The sequence below is a fragment of the Diplotaxodon limnothrissa genome, linkage group LG19 (assembly GCF_057381915.1).
Source record: "Diplotaxodon limnothrissa isolate DT_005_m linkage group LG19, D_limnothrissa_male_GT1.1, whole genome shotgun sequence".
Taxonomy (NCBI): domain Eukaryota; kingdom Metazoa; phylum Chordata; class Actinopteri; order Cichliformes; family Cichlidae; genus Diplotaxodon; species Diplotaxodon limnothrissa.
The window spans coordinates 26801441-26819572 of NC_140614.1; the positions used below are offsets into that span (position 1 = coordinate 26801441).

The 18132-nt window shown below is 42.8% G+C and overlaps 1 protein-coding gene across 4 annotated transcripts in view; it reads left to right on the forward strand.

Annotated features, from left to right (window-relative positions):
• The first annotated feature begins 5167 nt into the window (after window positions 1–5167).
• The window catches only part of qkia (QKI, KH domain containing, RNA binding a), a 79438-nt gene continuing 66473 nt past the window's right edge, over window positions 5168–18132 (forward strand). For all 4 annotated transcript variants that reach the window (XM_085343437.1, XM_085343436.1, XM_085343440.1 and 1 more), the window contains exon 1: window positions 5168–5583. In XM_085343437.1, the coding sequence (XP_085199563.1) occupies window positions 5439–5583 (145 nt within the window). In that variant the 5' untranslated portion in view covers window positions 5168–5438. The remainder of the gene's footprint in view (window positions 5584–18132) is intronic.

Below are 18132 nucleotides of genomic sequence, written 5' to 3' on the forward strand. Positions count from 1 at the left end.
TGATGTCACATAGGAACAGAGGTCTTTTTGCATCCACATCTGCTGGGCTTTAGATAGACTGCAGCTTCCAGCCCGCGTGTCATATCCATATTTTGTACCATCTATGACTCCAACATGCAGGGTCACCCCCTGTTGGTCATTAGAAGGATATCGGGCTTATTCATTACTTTCACAATGGCTTCACTTTTTCAGAGCTAAGAGGGCTTCTTGTTTTTTAACTATAGTGTATGCTGTGTGCTTCAGTGAATGCATTTTTAATATTACACGAAACTAAAAAGATGATGTAAATTAACAGAACAGTTTTAATGCAACCGGTGCTGCTGTTCACTTATTATACTGTCAGGAAAAATTGAGTCTGATGAGCATTAAGAATTCTGACAGATGGCAGAGATGTTTAGCAGCACTGGAAACACATTTTAGTAGCAAAATGGCTGTTCAAACCAGTATTTTCAGTGATGCTGCCCCAATTTAATCATTAATGTAACTCTCCACCATTGAAATATTTTTTCATAATAAATTATGGCTGTATTTTTGGAAGAATTGTCCAGAAAAAGTCAAATTACCTCTCAGCTTCTCAAAGTTAAGAACTACTTTTACTGCTAAAATGCAGTTTTTAATTACTCTGTCCAGAAATGTTTGGAGCTTCTCCTAACAATAGGCGATAGGAGCTACTGAGAGGTAAACACAGATACAGTTAAATATCAACATATGTGGCAATATTGACATTTAAAATGAGTGCCTACAAAGCAGTTTAGAGGTTGTAAATTGATTGACCTTTGCAAATCTTTACAGACCACTAAAGTATACCTAGAGGGGAAGTTCATTATTAGCCTGTCATCTGAACATGCCCCACCTTTGCTTCACTTACACTCGCTTACTCTTTGTCCATTGTATCTCCAATGCTTACATCAGGTGATTATTTGAAGACAAAAAAAAATACTGCATGGACACTGTTTAGTACCACCAAGCACAAACAAGTGTGAGGGAAACAATGCACAAGGAAGAATAGTGCATTTGTCATGTCACGCCTATGATGCAAGTTTAAATGAATAATAGGGGCATTATGCGTTTCTCTGTATGTGCTGTGGTTGCTAGAAGGACATTTATTTCTTTCTCGTTGTGCTCACACCTTCCTCAAAATGTAAATGACCCAGATTCTGCCGGCAGTTTCTCCCCACAGTCCCCAAACTAGCAAGTCGGTAGAAAAAGAGAGAGATGTTGTACTTGTTTGTATGTATGCGTGTTATCAGAGCCCGTGGGTCTCTCTCTGTTCGCCTCCTCCAGAGCTGCAGTCTTTATCGCAGACAGCCTTGCCTCGACAGAGTCACCAGCTCTGACTCGCGTTCCCGTGGCTGTGGCCCCCGAGGCAAGCCGTGAAAAGCTGCAGGGGCCCTACCGAGGGCTCGATTGTTTCCAGCAGCATACTTTCATTCGAGAACCCAAGGTGCTCTCAAAGCTCATTGTGAGGGAGCTAACAGCCTCTCTTCAAAAGGGCCTAAACGCATGTTCATTAATTATCTGGATCCTTGTTAATTGGATTAATTGTTGAATAGAAACCGTGTTATTAAAAATGACGAAAACACAAGGGCAGGGGGAGCAAAAGGGGGGGGATTAATATCGTTTCTGTTTACTCTCGGGCTGTCAGAAGACACAAGCATGCATGGACACACACACACACACACACACACACACACACACACACACTTACGTATGCTATTGCTGCGTCTCGCTCAGTTCTTCTAACTCTCTGTTGCTGTTTCACACACGTATATACTCACGCACACACACAGGGCGTATGTGACCCATCTCAGAAGAATGAGCGCTAGGCAAGGTGCAAATTACCATGCACACCGTTGGTGATAAGAACTAAGCCCATTTTCAAAGCTCAGAATAAATGCCAGATTCTTTTTGATGCTAGAAGACTATGACTTTTTCCATCGCTTATATTCAAAGAATAAGGCAGGAGGGGGGAAAAAAGAGAAACATAAAGTCAACACCGTGAACAATTTAGCTATCTCCAAGTCACATGAAAATTGGGTTTCTCGTTCCTCTGCCTATCTGCTTAGTCTTATCCGCTGAAATCACTTATCAGCGTTTGACTTCAAGGGATGTTTTATCATCTGGGGTTTAAGATAGCCCTGTGATAATGCAGACCATTTGGACGATGGGACTAATATTACATATCCTGTATAATTGGTGGCAGTGTAAGTGACGAGCCTTTATGCAAAAGCGTTACTATCTGAATTTCCCTGGTCACTGGTTGAAATTATGATCAAATAGTTAATTCCAGACACTTCAAGTATAGAGTTTTAGATCGTAAAGTCCTTTTGATGTATAATAGGTAGTTCAAAAACAATCTGAAGCAGGATTTTGTCTCTTCTGAGCTCAGTTTGTCTGACCGGAAGCTCAGTAATTATAGCAGTAATGTATGTAGCTATATCCAAGAATGTGTTGCACCGGTTGTTAAGGCAACCATACCTGTCCTCCTGCTTTGACAGGAAGCCTTCTGTGGCATGCTCTTCTCCTAACTGCCCTCATCTAGGGCTGAACGGCCGGTTGCACGCGTTTTTCTTTTGGTTTTGAGCAGGCATTTTGGATTAGCCCTGATGTCATACTCAACGGCCTAATATTGTATAGGTTCCCTCTTTGTTACACCAGAACAGGCGAAGAAATTTAAAACGTTCCTTTTTGATGAAACGTATAGTTAGGCTGGATCAGGTGACGGTGAACCCTCCCTTAGTTACACTGCAATAGGCCTAGGCTGCTGGGAACTTCACATGAAGCACTGATTGATTCTTTTTCACTCTCTGTGTTTTATTTACCTCTCTGCATTTAATTATGAGGTATTATTAATCTCTGACTCTTGTCCACGGTGTGTCTTTTGTCTTGTGTCCTTCCCCACGCGCTCAACAGGTCGCAGTAGATGGCTGCCCCTCCCTGAGCCTGGTTCTACCAGAGGTGTCTTCCTGTTAAAAGGCAGTTTTTCCTTCCCACTGTCGCCAAGTGCTCGCTCATGGAGTGTTGTCTTATTGTTGGGAGTTTCTCTGTATTGTTGCTAGGTCTGTAACCTGAAACGTAAAGGGCCTTAAGGGAACTGTTGTTGTGATTTGGCGCTATTATAAATAAAATTGAAAAACACATCAGGGTATGGACACCAGTCCTTTGGGGTCCTGACACTGGCAGACAGGCAGATTCTGTGGAACCTATGAGTTTTACAGTTGAGCCTCTGTGGATCCTGAATTGGATTTGAATGTGTGTGCACACTATCCTGCTAAGGGAGCCCACCGTTAGCAGATGGAATTGCAGTGGGACCGGTGGGTGCATTTGTTATGTATCAAAGAAAGATCCACGTGATTGCAACCAAGGTTTCCCAAGAGAACGTTGCACTACAGTGAGATGCTCAATGCTATCTGCTTCACATCTCAGTGGCTTTAACGATTTGGCTGATTGGTATGTTATGAGTGGCATATGTTTTTTGAGCTAATAATACTGCGGGACAATATTAGTCCAAGCACATCACCACATATAGTTAGTGTTGTTTGATCAGTTTATTGGACATGCTGCACTGACTCTAATACCTTGGACCAGATTGTTTGTATTTCATTGCAACACAGTGGCGACAAAGTAAAGCCAGGAGGTTATGATGCAGCTGTTTAAGCACCCACTTTTGTTATACAAAAACACAAGTGGGTGAGCAACAAGCGAACAAATCGAATGGCTGCCAAGGTCATGGCTCAGACATAGTTTGGTGCCTCTTAACCAACAGCTGTTAAAATTGCACCAGTTGTGGTTTATTTTCACACAAATCAGATCTAAGTTGAGGTAGCTGGTTGCATGCGTGCATTTCATCGATCAAGTATTTTAATCTTCAAAGGACATGTTGAAAGGTTCTCCCAAGGACAGGACAATGAAAAGTCTCTATTGATTACCAGAGCATTGATCAATCAGTCCCAGACGGATAACAAGATGTACAAGTCTTGAGTAACAATAGGCATGTTGTAGGATATGAACTGCAAGTTTGATCTTTATTTCATATTTTAGCATCCCAGAGTGGAGCCCACACATGAAATCCACAATCATCCTGATTCGTAGGTTGGTCTTGGCAAGTGTACTGCCTCTGCTGCACACAAACCCTGTGCATGAAGCACTCAACCCACGTATGACTTTTCAAATCAGCTGACTACTCCATAGATTAGGAGACCCATACACGTCATTACCGAGACCTGGAATCACACCAGGCCTCATACAGTCTGAATGACAAGCGGGGCTGAAGTTTTGACACAACATGTATGTCCTTGTGCAATATAAAGGATTTCTTTGTTCTTTCGCCAATGAAAAAGTTAATGCAACCACAGCGATGAGAACAGCTGAGCAACTTAATGGCTGAAAGTGCTCCACATCTAAAGACTCTGGAGACAGTCATTCTGTTGTTCTATGCTTACAACTTATGTTGCTAGGGGGTAAAAATTTAATTATGAAAGCATTTCTTTACTGGAGGTTGTATGGCTCTCCTAATAATGACATATCTTATTTGGAAGATGAAAAAATATGTTATTGATATCCCTTTGTAGGAATTATAATGGTATCCAGGCTTCTAATAGCTTCCCTCCAAGCCTCAGCCACTATAGGCTGTATAGACACCTGTATTCTTATTTCCATCAGGATACTACATATCCATGCATACACAAAAATCTGATTGTAAACAATATCTTAGGTGAAATCATCGCTGTGTCTGATGTTTGTTCTTTGGGCTTAAAATGAAGCCATTCCACTGCATGAACCTTTGACACACATGAATGGTGTGGTATGACAGTTATGAACTTACTTATGGCAGTGTCAGGCTATTAAGGAACAAAGAATGAGAGAACCTATACAATATTCGGAGAGATTAAATCTGGAAAATGTTGCTGTTAGTTTGGGGGAAGGAGGAGGTAAATGTGTTCTATTCTGTTGACAACATATTAGAAGCATTATGTGCATTCCTGCGCACTGCGTCTCATTGGCTACAATACCCGTCCGTCATTCCGCTAACGACTCGACTCCGCCCCTGTAGCTCGGATCTGAGGAATGATTGGTTACTCTGTAAAGCAAGATGTTCAATGAGCGTTAAGGAGGGCGGACCCTTTCCGGTGGAACAGGCTCTCGCGCCTACAGTGGTGGAATCGAACGTCCCCGAGCGCACACGGCGTAGAGGAGAGTACAGCGCACGAGTCTGTGGAAGGGAGATAACGGTTTCTTTTTTTTGTCCCCCCTCTCCACTCAAACAACAAGAACAAACCAAACCTGATTTTAGGGGGGTCTCACAGAGTCTTCTGATTATCAGGAGGAGGGAAACGAGGAGCCGCAAGTTTTTTTTTTCTTTTTTCGTTTTTTTTCTCTTTTCCTTAAAAGAGGATTCTGTGCTTCGCGGTGGTTTGTTCTCCGCTCTCGCCGCAAAGATGATGGTCGGAGAGGTCGAAGTGAAGGAGCGACCGAGGCCGAGTCCCGACTATTTAATGCAATTATTGAACGAGAAGAAGCTCATGACCAGTTTGCCAAATCTCTGCGGCATCTTCACACACCTAGAGAGGCTTCTGGATGAAGGTAAGTGGCCTTCTGGAGAGACACCCTCCTCGTTGGAGAGGTGGGGGAGTGGGTTAAAGCTGGGTTAAAGCATGACCACGGTGCAGTCCGGTGTCGGCACGGCTTCGCTGGGCATCCCTGCCGCAAATCGTTAGCGAAACCCGGGGATACACTAGCAGAGGGCACCCCGATATTCCAGGCGGTGGCAGGCGTAGTAGTACCAACTTCCAGTGAGAATTGCCCCACAATACAACCCAAGAAACGCACTAGTATCCTACCGGAGCGAGTTTGTTTCTCCCTGAGCTCCGAGTCCACCGGAGTTTTCTGCTGCTCTCTTGACTTTGTGACGACGAGATGAAAACTTTCTCTTACTTGCCTAAGAAATAAAAATCGCATATCACTGTCATGTTGTCAGACGTGTTAACAGGCAAGTTTATAAAAATAAATAAAGATATAAAAATATCTTTATTTATTTCAGGTTATACAAATGTTGTTCTCAGTTTAAAAAAAAGAAAAGAACAATCTCTGGGGCCCTGGTTCCACATGTTCCACACAGCAGTTTAGCCGCTCGGGTTAGCAACATTTTCAGCTAGCCTGTCTGGGTGTCTGCTGAACTCTTCAAGAACCAGGCAGTGGCGTTAACTTGGCCACGTATGTAATAAACAGACTGCAATTGCTGTGCTTAACACTGCTATAAACACACGTTGGGGGGTGTTTGGGTTTGCTCGTGTTCCTCTCTTTTTGCCTTACTCCGAGGGTCGTGTTAGTTGTTGCCCAGCGGCCGAGTCTAACAGCACGGCGGAATGTCTCTGCTTGTTGCCCAAACAATGGCCACTGAGTTGCTGCGAGGAGGGGGGGGGGGGGCGGTACTCGGAAGATTATTTCAGCCGTCTAACTTTTTCATTAAACGCGGCACCGCTGTCTTTCTCCCTCTTCTTTTGGCTACTACAACATTTGCCTTAAAACCTAGAAGGGGGGCTTGTCTGTATTTCCTTCCCCTGCTGCAGCTGCCGTCGTGTTTTCTTTTTTCCCCTCTTTTTTTTTTTTTTTTTTTTTTTAACCAGTCAAGCTTGCCCTACCAAAACTGCGTCGCCCTTTTTTTTTGTCAGCGGCGCCGTCCAGGCTGGATTTGGCAGCCAGAATTTGTTTCCTGCGCCCTGTCACTGATTTTGGCACCCCCTGTGGCTTTGATAACCCAGGATTGTTTGCCGTTTATGTTGATAGTATCATTATCATAAGCTGGTCTAAGCGGAAGGTTGGACCTGTGGTTTATGTAACTGAGCTGGGGACACTAGAGAGCGCCACAGCCCCCTGGCAGACTGTCCCCATGCATTTTGTGTGTAGCTTTGGATCGGACATCACGATGAATTTAAAAATAAGACTACCCCGTAAGCTACAGCATGAACGGGCTATTTCTTAAGAGGAAAGAGGACCTGAAAGTAGCGCATGCCTATGAGTTTCGGTAACATGTCTGGATGAGTAGGCTCTGTAGTATGTAGTTGCTAAACCGGTCTGCAAAGATTTTCTGGCCGTCTTGATGGGCGATAAACAAGACAAATGCGGAGCTGTTTACTTATTGCCACTATGAAACTAAAGCTTGCATAACGCTAAACGGATGTACATTGACTTTAAGTTTAAGCCTGGGTGCTGCTTTGGTGCAGTAAATAGTGAAGTCTTCTCATTTGCCTATAGGACATTTTTATAGTGCTTTTTTATTAGTAGAAAATTGCACTTCTTCGTCTTTTTTATTTAGTTTGAGGCTTGCTAAAGTCTCTTATGCATGATGTTCTCAGAAAATCTGCAGCTCTGCAATGCACACGTATTTTTTTGTTTTTAATGATTTCGGCCTCCAATTTGATCGTCTCCACACCCCATAAATACTTCACAAAACTGATGAAATATCTTGCACTTTTATTGTAGTCATGTGGGACTGCTGGGTGTGTTGGTGTTTTCATTTGAGGGAGAGTTAGGAAGCAGATGTATTCTCCTATTTTTTTTTTTCCTCTCATCCACACTGTTAACAGCTCAGCCCTGCTGCTTTTGGTAAACTTTTGAGTTAACCCCTCAAAAAGAAAGAACTCCATGCAAATAATGCATTTCTGTCTATTGACTTTTTATACATGGGGCCAACTAAAATGTATCTGTTTGCATCTCAGGAATACTAAAAAGGCTGAGCTGATAAAGGTTCCCAGTTGTGTTCATTAAACGGACTCTTAAGTCAAGGAGGAGTTGGATAAAAATTGCATTTGCTTTCTGCAAGCGACTCGGTGCTCTGGTCTGATGCTTCGTTGCAGCGCCCGTTGTTAAAAAACTTGCAAAACCATCCAGTCCTCTGGTGTTTAAGAAATCACTTGTAACTTCCCAGTCTCGCTCCTCTAAAACGGCACATCTGATGTTTTTGAGGGTTTCCACGGCACCAGCCCAAACTTTACCCTGCTGCTAAAAGTTGCATGTGTGTATCAGATGATGGTAGTGAAGGCCTGTCTGACTGACTGTCTGGCTTCTTCTGTTGTTTGGTTTCATCTCCCTGTGGAGGGGGCCAAAACTCTGATGTGGTATTTGGAGCAGACCTCCTCTCGGTCCCCTCGTCCCCTTGTATATATTGTAAGCAGGCCCCACCACATCTAGTAGAATCAGGCTTGTTTATGTTGCGTTTCATGTGATGTTGGATGTCTGCTCCTCCCGAAGTACAGAAAAGTAGTGTAGAGTTGTGATTTAAAAAAAAAAAAAAAAAAAAAGTTTTTAATGGCGGTTGGTAGTTGACATCTGAGTAGTAAAGATAGCATCTCTCTTTCCTTTCTAGTCAGACTGGATAGACTGAGGTCTGACTTGTATTTGACCTAACAAGTTACGCTGTTTTCCCCACGGAGTATGCTACGTGCCTTCGATATCTCAGCCATTTCTTGCACATTGAAGGTGTCCCATGAAGGCAAGTATACTGTGCCAAACAACAAAAAGTTAATGACTGTGCTAATTTGTTGATAAAGCTTTACATTAGTGTTGGACGTTTTTTGTGTATTGTTTAAAACTAATTCTCAGAGGATGGGCTTTGCTTTCTGAGTCTGTTTTGTGGGCTTAAATGTGACTGAACGGCTTAAACGCCTTCCTTTGTCAGATTTAAGTGCTGCTAATGAGAGCAAAAATATAACCAGTTGCAGTTGAATATTTTAAACTCTCCCAATTCCTCCCATCTCTCAGTGCACCCTTCCGACAGCTGCTCATCTCCCCCACCCCACCCTCCCGCCCAGCATTTTGTGCATGTCTACACAGCTGTTTCCATGTGCGCAAGAAAGCCGACACCACCCTCCTGTGCGACCACCGCTCCCGCCCTGTTTTAGCAAGCCTGCGTGCACGGACGACCCCGTTACTTTCCCAGCATGCATGTTGTCCCTCAAGGTCACTCTGGCCGATTGACGTGCCCCCCTTTTTGAAATCCCCTTCCGTTGCAGTTGTTCATCTCCCTGAGGTGACACCTGCTGTGGAGTTTTTTTTATTTCTCTTTACGATCTGCCTGCCAACAAGCTGCTTCAAATTGCTATATTTTCTCTTGGTAGAAGGAGACAGACTGTATAACATCTAGAAATGCAGTCCTAGTAGTGAAGTACAGGAAATGTTGAAGGCAAGATTTTTATTAGTTGTTGCCATGAAGTTTGATGAGTGTCTGTGGGTGGGCAAAATAGTCAGATTTCTCAGCAATATATTTATTCTGAGCTCCTGTTATGATGAAATGAAGATGAAGAAATGTAGTCAGATTACTCCACAGATATAAAAATTGGTCAGTTTTGCAAAGACATGTAAAGTTTTTGAAAACTAACAGCAGCTGCACAGCAGAGCTGCTCAGGACTTTAGACAAAGGCATGTTGTAAAATGGGAGCAATGCGATTCACATGTTAGCTTCTGTTTCAATTCCAAAACCACAGTTTAAAAATGGCTAACATTAGTGGTCTTACTTTCATTTTGTGTAACAAGACCGGGCACCAGCAAAGAGAAATTACACAAGCATTAGCTTGGTGGGAATAACATTGTACTCCCTCTCGCTATTTTGTTATTGTTGCCCAGCTGCTCTTAGTGTTTTTCTTTATAATTGCAATATGTAAACATTAGCAGTTGCTAGTGGTGCTGTTTTCTTTGTTTGTTTTGTGCAGGCCTTCAGTTTTATTTTAATAAGCTGTTTTTGAGTCACGATTTGTCTTGAGTGGCGAGTAAACTAATACATTGACGTAGTAAATCATCCATTAGCCTCCAAAATGGAAAATCAGCATTTTGGGCCACAATACCCAGCCTTAGCAATGTGCCTATTTTTGTGGATTGTTGCTATAATAGATTAAATGTGCAATTGTGCGGTGAAGCCACGTGGTGCAATGTGCCACTTGTTCCTAGCTACATCATTTCCCTTTGCATACAGTTTTAGTGTCTGCTTGTTTATTTCTGTGTGTCACGTTTTAACAGGACATTCCTGTGAGAGCTGTCAGCATTCTGGAGGACAAACAGTCTGCTGTCCACTGTGGTGCGTTTGTGGGGAATTGGTCTTCAGGGAACAGCTGTTTTAGTGAACAGATTGTGATAAATGGGTGACTGCTGGAAGTCTGAATTCTGTTCTCTACCTGACGTCCCACATTTCTGTCAGTCTTTCATGTATAGCAGTCCCCCCTCTCCTCCCCCTGTATTCCTGTGTCTGCCATTGCTGCACTGCCCTCCCACTGTAGCTTGACCCTTGGCGTTCCTCGGCACAGGGCTGGACCTGCAGTAACCTCTGACATGCAATCAATTTAGCAGCTAACAAGATTGAGCACAGCTCACAAAGTGAGATAGTGCTCAGAGCTGTAAGGGAACACAGATAAAGTTGGGGGGTGTTAGGCCAAGGCTGTTGTTGCAAGCAGAAACCTGTTAAATCCCCTAGAGCGGAATCCAATAACTATTTTGATTGCTCAATAAGTATATTATGATTATTGGTTATTCTGCATATGACCCACACAGTGCCTCTTATATAGCTGTCGGCAGGTAAATTACTCTGAAGGGTTTTTTCTGCATATGTTATCTAACAATAAAGAACTACGGTAAACTGATCATTACTTTGCCTTTCTCGGTGTCTATAGCAGGGATGTTCCTGGTTGTCCCAGCTCCAGATGCTCAGCTAGTCTAAAAGTATTTAACAGTTCTCTAAAACATTTAATTATATTCTTATAGAATAAAATTGTGTTTTAAATGTTGCTGAATTCTGTGGCTCTTTGATCCATGCATCGCATTGCATGCACACAATATTAGATAAGAGCGGCAAGCATTAGCAGCTGCAGTTTTTCTTTCTTCCAAGCTTGCACCCAGACACCTGTACAGTAGCTATATTGCTACTTTTGCGTAGTTAAATACTAGTTTACTGCAGTTGTCATACATCTGGTCATTTTTCTACAGGTACAACAACAGGACCACAATGGTTTCTGTCAGAGAGAGAGGGCGAGAAAGAAGCGCCAGCGTCCATTGGGGCCGCAGCTACGGCTAGCAACAGGCAGTGTCGTAACATGATAGTTCCACTAGTTCCCTTGTGTCGTATGTTAACAAAACATGAAATAATCTCAAGCAAGCTCTATTTCAGATACCAGCTAATGAGGGCAGCAATGTTTAACCTTTTAACTTCTTTGTTTTAACTTCTCATATCTACCGATAATCTAGAAATGCTAGGAGTGTACCACTACAGCGTTTCATTGAACCAGTGTTCCTCCAGTTCTCATGTGCTGAGATCAGCACTAAACTTGGTTCACCTTCCAGCATACGTCCCGTGACTTTGAAAACGTGCTCTTGCTGTTATATGTGGGTTTTTTCAGCATATGAATATTGTTTTTGTTTTTTAAAACACTTTCTACCAAGGAAAAAACTCTTTAAACAGCAGTCAAAGGAGCTTGCAAAGAAAAGCGTCTGGACTTCTTTAAGTTGCTTGAAGACGTTTCACCTCTCATCCGAGAAGCTTCTTCCGTTCTAAGGTCAAATGGTGGAGAGTCCCAGATATAAACCTAGTGGGAGTATCCCCCCACAGAGGGACAAAAGGACCCCCTGATGATCCTCTAATCGCCTGAGCCTAGGTGTGAAACTGGGTGTGGGTCCCAATCAGCCAGAGTTTCGGGTGTGTTCATTGTGAAACCTGGCCCCACCTTATCATGCGAATTCCTGAGGTCAGATGGCCCAGGATGTGAGTGGGCGTTAAGGTGTCTGGGAAGGGATCTCAAAACTGGATTATAGATGGCAGAGAGTTGGTGTCGTAAACCCCCGCCTCTGTTCAAAGATGGTTGCTCACAGTGGACATAGATGGCTTCTTTCACTCCTCTTTCAAGCCATCTGTCCTCTCTCTTTAAACAGCATTTTTACCAGAAATATCAGGGAAATAAACAGATCTTTGTTTAGTATAGTAACACAGACTCATTCCCTTAACTACATTTGGCCCAGTTGTGCTTGCTGTACATGTGTTTTCATCCACCCCTTCCCCCTAAAGTCCGATTTTGAGACAGGAGAAACTCTGTATATAATCCAGTAGAGAATCATACCTGATGTACCACAAACAGTTGCATATATACGATTGTGCATGCACATCAGGTAGACACACTAGTGGGCATTACTCTGGCCCTAATGTGGTTCCTTTACGCGGTCTCTCCTCCCTGGTAATAAATTAGGTGGTGGCACAAGTCTGACAGGGTGATGTGGAGGGTTTGTAGAAGGAAACAGAGTCACAGCATTTGCTTGACACTTTCTTCTGTTGTACCTCTGCCTACCCCCACCGCAGCTTCTGGCCCTGGAGCCATCTTGCTCCCCTGGTGCTGCTCTCGCCCCGAGAAAACCACTCCCACCCTGTGGATGCTGTATGATAAAGTCATCCACTGACAGTTCCAGGGTCTTATCTCAGGACTCAATCCCGTGAGTGCTGGGGACTCCTTATCAGCGATTTCTCTGCCTGGCCTCCTGTCTTCGTGCCCTGCCCCAACTGCCTGGCTGACTATCAGGCTTGTGTCGCCAAGACTAAGTGTCTTTCCTTATGATGCTGCTGGCTGTTAGGCCACACATGGCTGCAGGCAGTTTTATCTCTCTTTATTTTTCCCTAAAAGCAGAGCCATTGCATCAGAATGAGCAATAAGAGAGTAAGGTAACCAGATGGACCGGAAATCTTCCTGGAAAATCGTGGTTCTTGTTAAAGTGGGAGTCATACTTGTTTCTGTGTTTCATTAGATGATGACAAGCAGGATTAAAGCGGAAGATGAACTGAGGGATGTCGTAATCTTACAACAGCTTCCTGACACAGACTTGTTCAGTAAATTGGGTTACTTGTTCCCGTCTCTAAAACTAGAGCTCCACCATTGCATTTGACCCAAGTTTTGTCAGCTTTTACCATCTGTCTTAAATTTTTGTGTCTGATGGAATAACATATCCAGGAAGTCATGCCTGCTTCAGACAGGAAAGTGCTATAAAGAGGGGGACTCAGTGGTTTGTTTTCCTTCAGACAGGCACAGGGAGGGAGGGGGAGCTGTTTTCTTGCTGTGGTGACAAGCTCTGTTTTTGTTTTGTTTTTGTTTCCAGACCCACAGAGGTGAGCCTGTCTGTTTATTTTATTTTTATTACTTATTTTAGATTACACAATGAATCACCTCTTATCTGGTTCCTCCGTTGCACATTTATATAAATACGCAACTTGCGCTATATTTCTCAGTTACAGAAGTATGGGCCCCACCCTGCTACATTCTTTGCATGCCTCAAACAGCTCTCCCACTGGCCTCACTCACAGAAGTCCACCTCATTTTCTCTCTTTTTCCCCTTTCCACTCTGTTTTTAAAGTCTGAACTGTCCCAACACATACACTGGTTATAATTGACCAGCACCATATCCTGTTTTCGTCCCCTATTTTTATCATAAAAGGAGATGAGGGGGGGAAAAAAAGAAGAGCTGAATGCTCACTCTGTTCCCGTCTCACTCGCCCACCGATCTGCATTCATTTTCTTTCTCCTTTCAGAGGAGGAATGGCAAAGCGAACGTTGGCAGCCAGCTCAGGAATTTCACCGGAGCACAGTCAGAACACTTAACCTCCAGCCTGGTGTTTGTTTTCCCCACACTTGCTCTCATAGAGTGTTTTAGCTCGGCTTAATGCGAATGCCACCGTGACACGTAGGAATTACTCCTTTGCTTTAAATGCCTGGAAATGCTCGATGAATAATTTTGTCTTTGACTCTGTGAAATTTTTTTTCCCTAACAGCCAGCAACAGGAAACTTGATTCAACTCCTGTGGAAATATCAAAGTGCAGAAACGTTCTTTCTTACCCCCCCCCCCCCCCCCCCTTTTTTTTTTTTTTTTTTTTTAGCTTTGTAACGTTTCTATACTCTCATATAACCCCCGTTTGCCCAAAGCGTCCTCTGGCCCTTTCCTATTCATAACACCCAGCGTTAAATCAGTCTGCCTGTGGTTTTCAGCCTTTGCAGGGGTTTCTAACTAGTCGCAGGCTGATGAATCTGAGATGAATAATTTAACTGTTCCTCAGCAGCCCTTGTTGTTTCTGTGAAGCTTGGCAAGAGCAGGCAGTGCTGCCATAACCTCCTGTAGGGGCCAAAGAAAGTGAAGTAGGAGGAGGCAGTGAGATCACTACTGAGCATTTTGCCACCGTGCTTTCAACACGTTTTCCGTCCTTGCATTTCAAAAGCCATACTCTACTATTCACAGTACTGTTGCTTGTTAGTTGTGTCATTGTGCAACGTGCTGTAAAAATTTCACTGTAAATTGCATAATTTTGCAAAATGATGCCTTTAGCCTGTATACTGCGCCATTTGCTTCAATGCCAACTTTTAATCTGGCATCTGCACTGCTGCCTTAAAGCTGCAGTTTTTATATATTGTTATTATGAGTTATTATGGTTTTTGTATTTTTCACCTGTTTCTTATATTTTAATTTCAAACGTGTCATTGTCTTAAAGACATTTCTAAACAAGCTTTCTGGCGTCCAGTTTGATAAGGCAGAGATTGAGATGTCGTTTGATGTGTCCTTCACAGACTTTTTCTGGTTTGGGAGCTCTAATTACACAATGATGCAGAATTTTGCGAGTCGTGTTTTGTTTGTATTTTTACCCAGGGCAGTCGGCTTTTCATCTTGAATGCAGTCGATCTCTTGTAAAGACGCTTGCTGCATTGTTCTTTAGATGTTGTTGTCCCTTTAGATTTCTCCGGTCCTGCTTTGAACAGAATTGACAGTTCTGAGAAAAAAAAACAAACCGGTGCCAGAAATAATGTCAGCATTGTTCCAAACAATTGTAAATATAATAAATATTTTCAGGATGTTGTTTGAAGTCCCAAACCCCCACAAAAAAGTTGAGTTCATCTTGTAGAAATCTCCTCAATGTTAAGTAGGGCTGCACGATTTTGCATAAAATGAGAATCACGATTTTTTTGGTTTAGAATTGAGATCACGATTCTCTCACGATTTTCTTTTCCAGTATAAATATTTATTGCACTTATTAACTGCACATCAACTTCCTAACAGTTGAGACTGAACATAAAAACAATAAATAAACATAAAAACAACAAATTTCTCACGTTTTGTTGTTGCCGCAAAATGTTGTACTGCTTGAAATTCCGTCTCCACCGTTGCTCGACACTGCATGTATAGAGCAGGTAGTGCAACAATAGAAAAATAGTTGCAGGACGGCACTGTGTAGCGTTTGTCTAGGGTGTTGATCATTTTCCTAAATCCCTCGTTTTGCACAGTGTCGATGGGAGCCATATCTTTGGTCAGGTGATAAGTGATAGCCTCCGTAATTTCTTTGTGCCTGCGGGAGTTCGACAGGTATAGGGAAGCGCTGTATAAGGTTCCCGTTATTGATGTTTGGGTGGTTGACTGGGACGGATTTTCTCCTGTCACTTTCTCGTCATCCCTGATGTGCTCTCCGTTGTTTTTTCCCTGCTAATTTTAGCATCACACGGCACAGCTTCTGTATCACGTGGTATAAGGCTCCGCCCTTGTCATTTGTTGAGCAGGAAGAGTGAGCGCTTGTTTTCATGCAGAGTACGTCCCGGATCAAAATGCGGTACAATCGTCGTCTTTTTTTCTTTTTCTTTTTTTTTTAAAATCGTTGTCATTTGGAAATGAGATCGCACATAAGTATGAATCGAGATCGCGGTTTTCTAACGATTAATCGTGCAGCCCTAATGTTAAGGATTTCACATGCATGCAGACTTCTCTTAAATGCTTATATACTGGGTAAAAGCTTCGATATTGTGTTATATGAGTACTAAATTACTTTCGTTTTTAATCAAGAGAGGCCTTTGACATATTTAACTTTTACCAGTTATAAAGATAGTTTCAAAGACTGTGAAACTGGTTTTGTCACACATGTCAGCAGAGTGAAGGAGGATGTCCTCTATCAAATCATGCAGGAAGGCTTTTTTTTATGTATTTATTTTAGGCGTAGATCAGCAGTCCCCAACCTTTTTTGCGCCACGGACCGGTTTATGCCTGACAATATTTTCAGGGACCGGCCTTTAAGGTGTTGCGGATAAATACAACAAAATAAAACTAGTACCGGTACCGAAAAAAAAGAAGATTTATTCATAACACACATGAAAAGACCCAGGAAAACAGAGTTAACGATAAAAACGATAACAAAATAACGCTAAAAACCCTGAAAACCATACATTTCACACCTGAGCCTCAACTCTCGCGGCCCGGTACCAAACGACTCACGGACCAGTACCGGTCCGAGGCCCGGGGGTTGGGGGACCGCTGGCGTAGATGACATAGGCATATGAACTCTCTTAGTTTACAAGCTAAGATGCTGGTAAAGGAGCATCATTTTTTTAGCAGATATTCAAGTTTAAAGTGTTTCTATTACTAATACCAGGCAACATTTGTCCCTCTTATCTAATAAAACAGCACGTTACCAGTAGCAGACCTGTAACATGTGGTGGGGAAAAGATTTTTATGTGGCATGAGATGGTCTTAATTTTTAGACAGGTTAGAGATTTGGGATCAGGCGCATAAACAGATGTTGTTTATTGTATTTAAATGCACATTTTACAACTTCCTACGAGGATAAATAAAAGCTAAAAATTGCTTTAATGCCCCTGAGTGATAGTCTTACAGTTTTAATGTCATCACAGTGTTACAGTGGTTTAAAAGTGTTACTTCAGCTTCTGTTCTTTCTGCTAATTATCTCTGAGTTTTTCTATTTATTCATCCATAAACGGCTCATGTCTTTGGCAGCCATGTTTCTTGTGAGACTCGCGTGTTGAATTTTGTTAGCTTGAACCAATCCAAGTGTGGTATGTTGTCTCAATATGTGGGTCGGGGAGACGAGGGATAAAAATGCTGTGCAGCCATACATTAAGTGGGACACCTGGTCACACTAATTGCAGGTAGCAGTCCCTGTACTGTCCTTGTTGTTGGTGTTCTCATTCGTGTTTGTAGTGATGGAGTTATGTTGTCTTGGATAGAGGTGCACACATTTCTTTTACAAACAGCAGTCTTTTTTTTTGTCCTCTGTAGATTTTTATGTCATTGTTCCTTCAACCTGTACAGCAGTGGTTCAGTTGATTGAACAGGGTTTACTCTGACTCAGTGACACAGTCACACATAGTAACTGTCTGGCCCAACTCCAATTACATGTGTTGCACAGTTGTATTTTACAGTGGCTGTCTGCCCTGCAGTCTTCTGCTGTAATACAAAACATGGTTTGCTTAGCATAATTTATGCCCATGTGCAGCACATGCAGCCCACGGTGACAGGAGCAGCTCATGAACTAAGTTCTGTGACAGAAAGTGAACCAGTTTTGAGCCTGTTGTGTTCGTTTAGTGTTTGTTGCTGCTTGTCTGTTTGTAGCGAGGCTTAAGTCTGCCTATCCTTATCAGTGCATGGGTTGGGAGGAGATTACACAGCAGAAACAATAGGTGTTTTCATATGATTAGGCTTTAATTGGCGAAACAAAGAGTCCCTGTCACACTTTGTGCAACATGGGAAAGACTGGCATAAAAAACATGGATAACTGGCAGGAAAGAATGTGTCGTCTATATGAAAGGGTTAGGGCATGAGCTTGTCCCCACTCAGTTAATTTATTGTGTTCGCTGAAAGCAAAAAAGGCGAGTTAGGCTTCCGAGAGCAATGGGAGGATGGTGAGTGTGATAAAGAACAGTGGGGGGAGACAGAGGATTCCTATGTGCTGTGAATGAGGTCATCTGGTTGGTTATGAAGAAGGTCACTGACCCCTCCCTCAGCTCCACACGCCACCCCTCTGTCTCCCCATTCCTCCTCTCAGCAAATGATGCACAATGGCTTTTTGTGCTCTAATGGGCCAGACTCACACACTGGGTCATTCCTACCGGTTCACATAGCAGCATGCACACAAGTGCTATCTGTCAAAAAAGCCCAGAGGATTGCAGTTAATTTTTTACACTCTGTATTTACCACTTGGTTAATAATGTGACCTGGATGTACCACTTTATAAAGCTGCTGCATACTGCTGGTGGTATTCCTGACACAATATCATACATTATATAGGTGAGCAGAAAAAAAGACCACCATGGCAGATCAAAGAGTTTATAGTCTATTAATGTCAA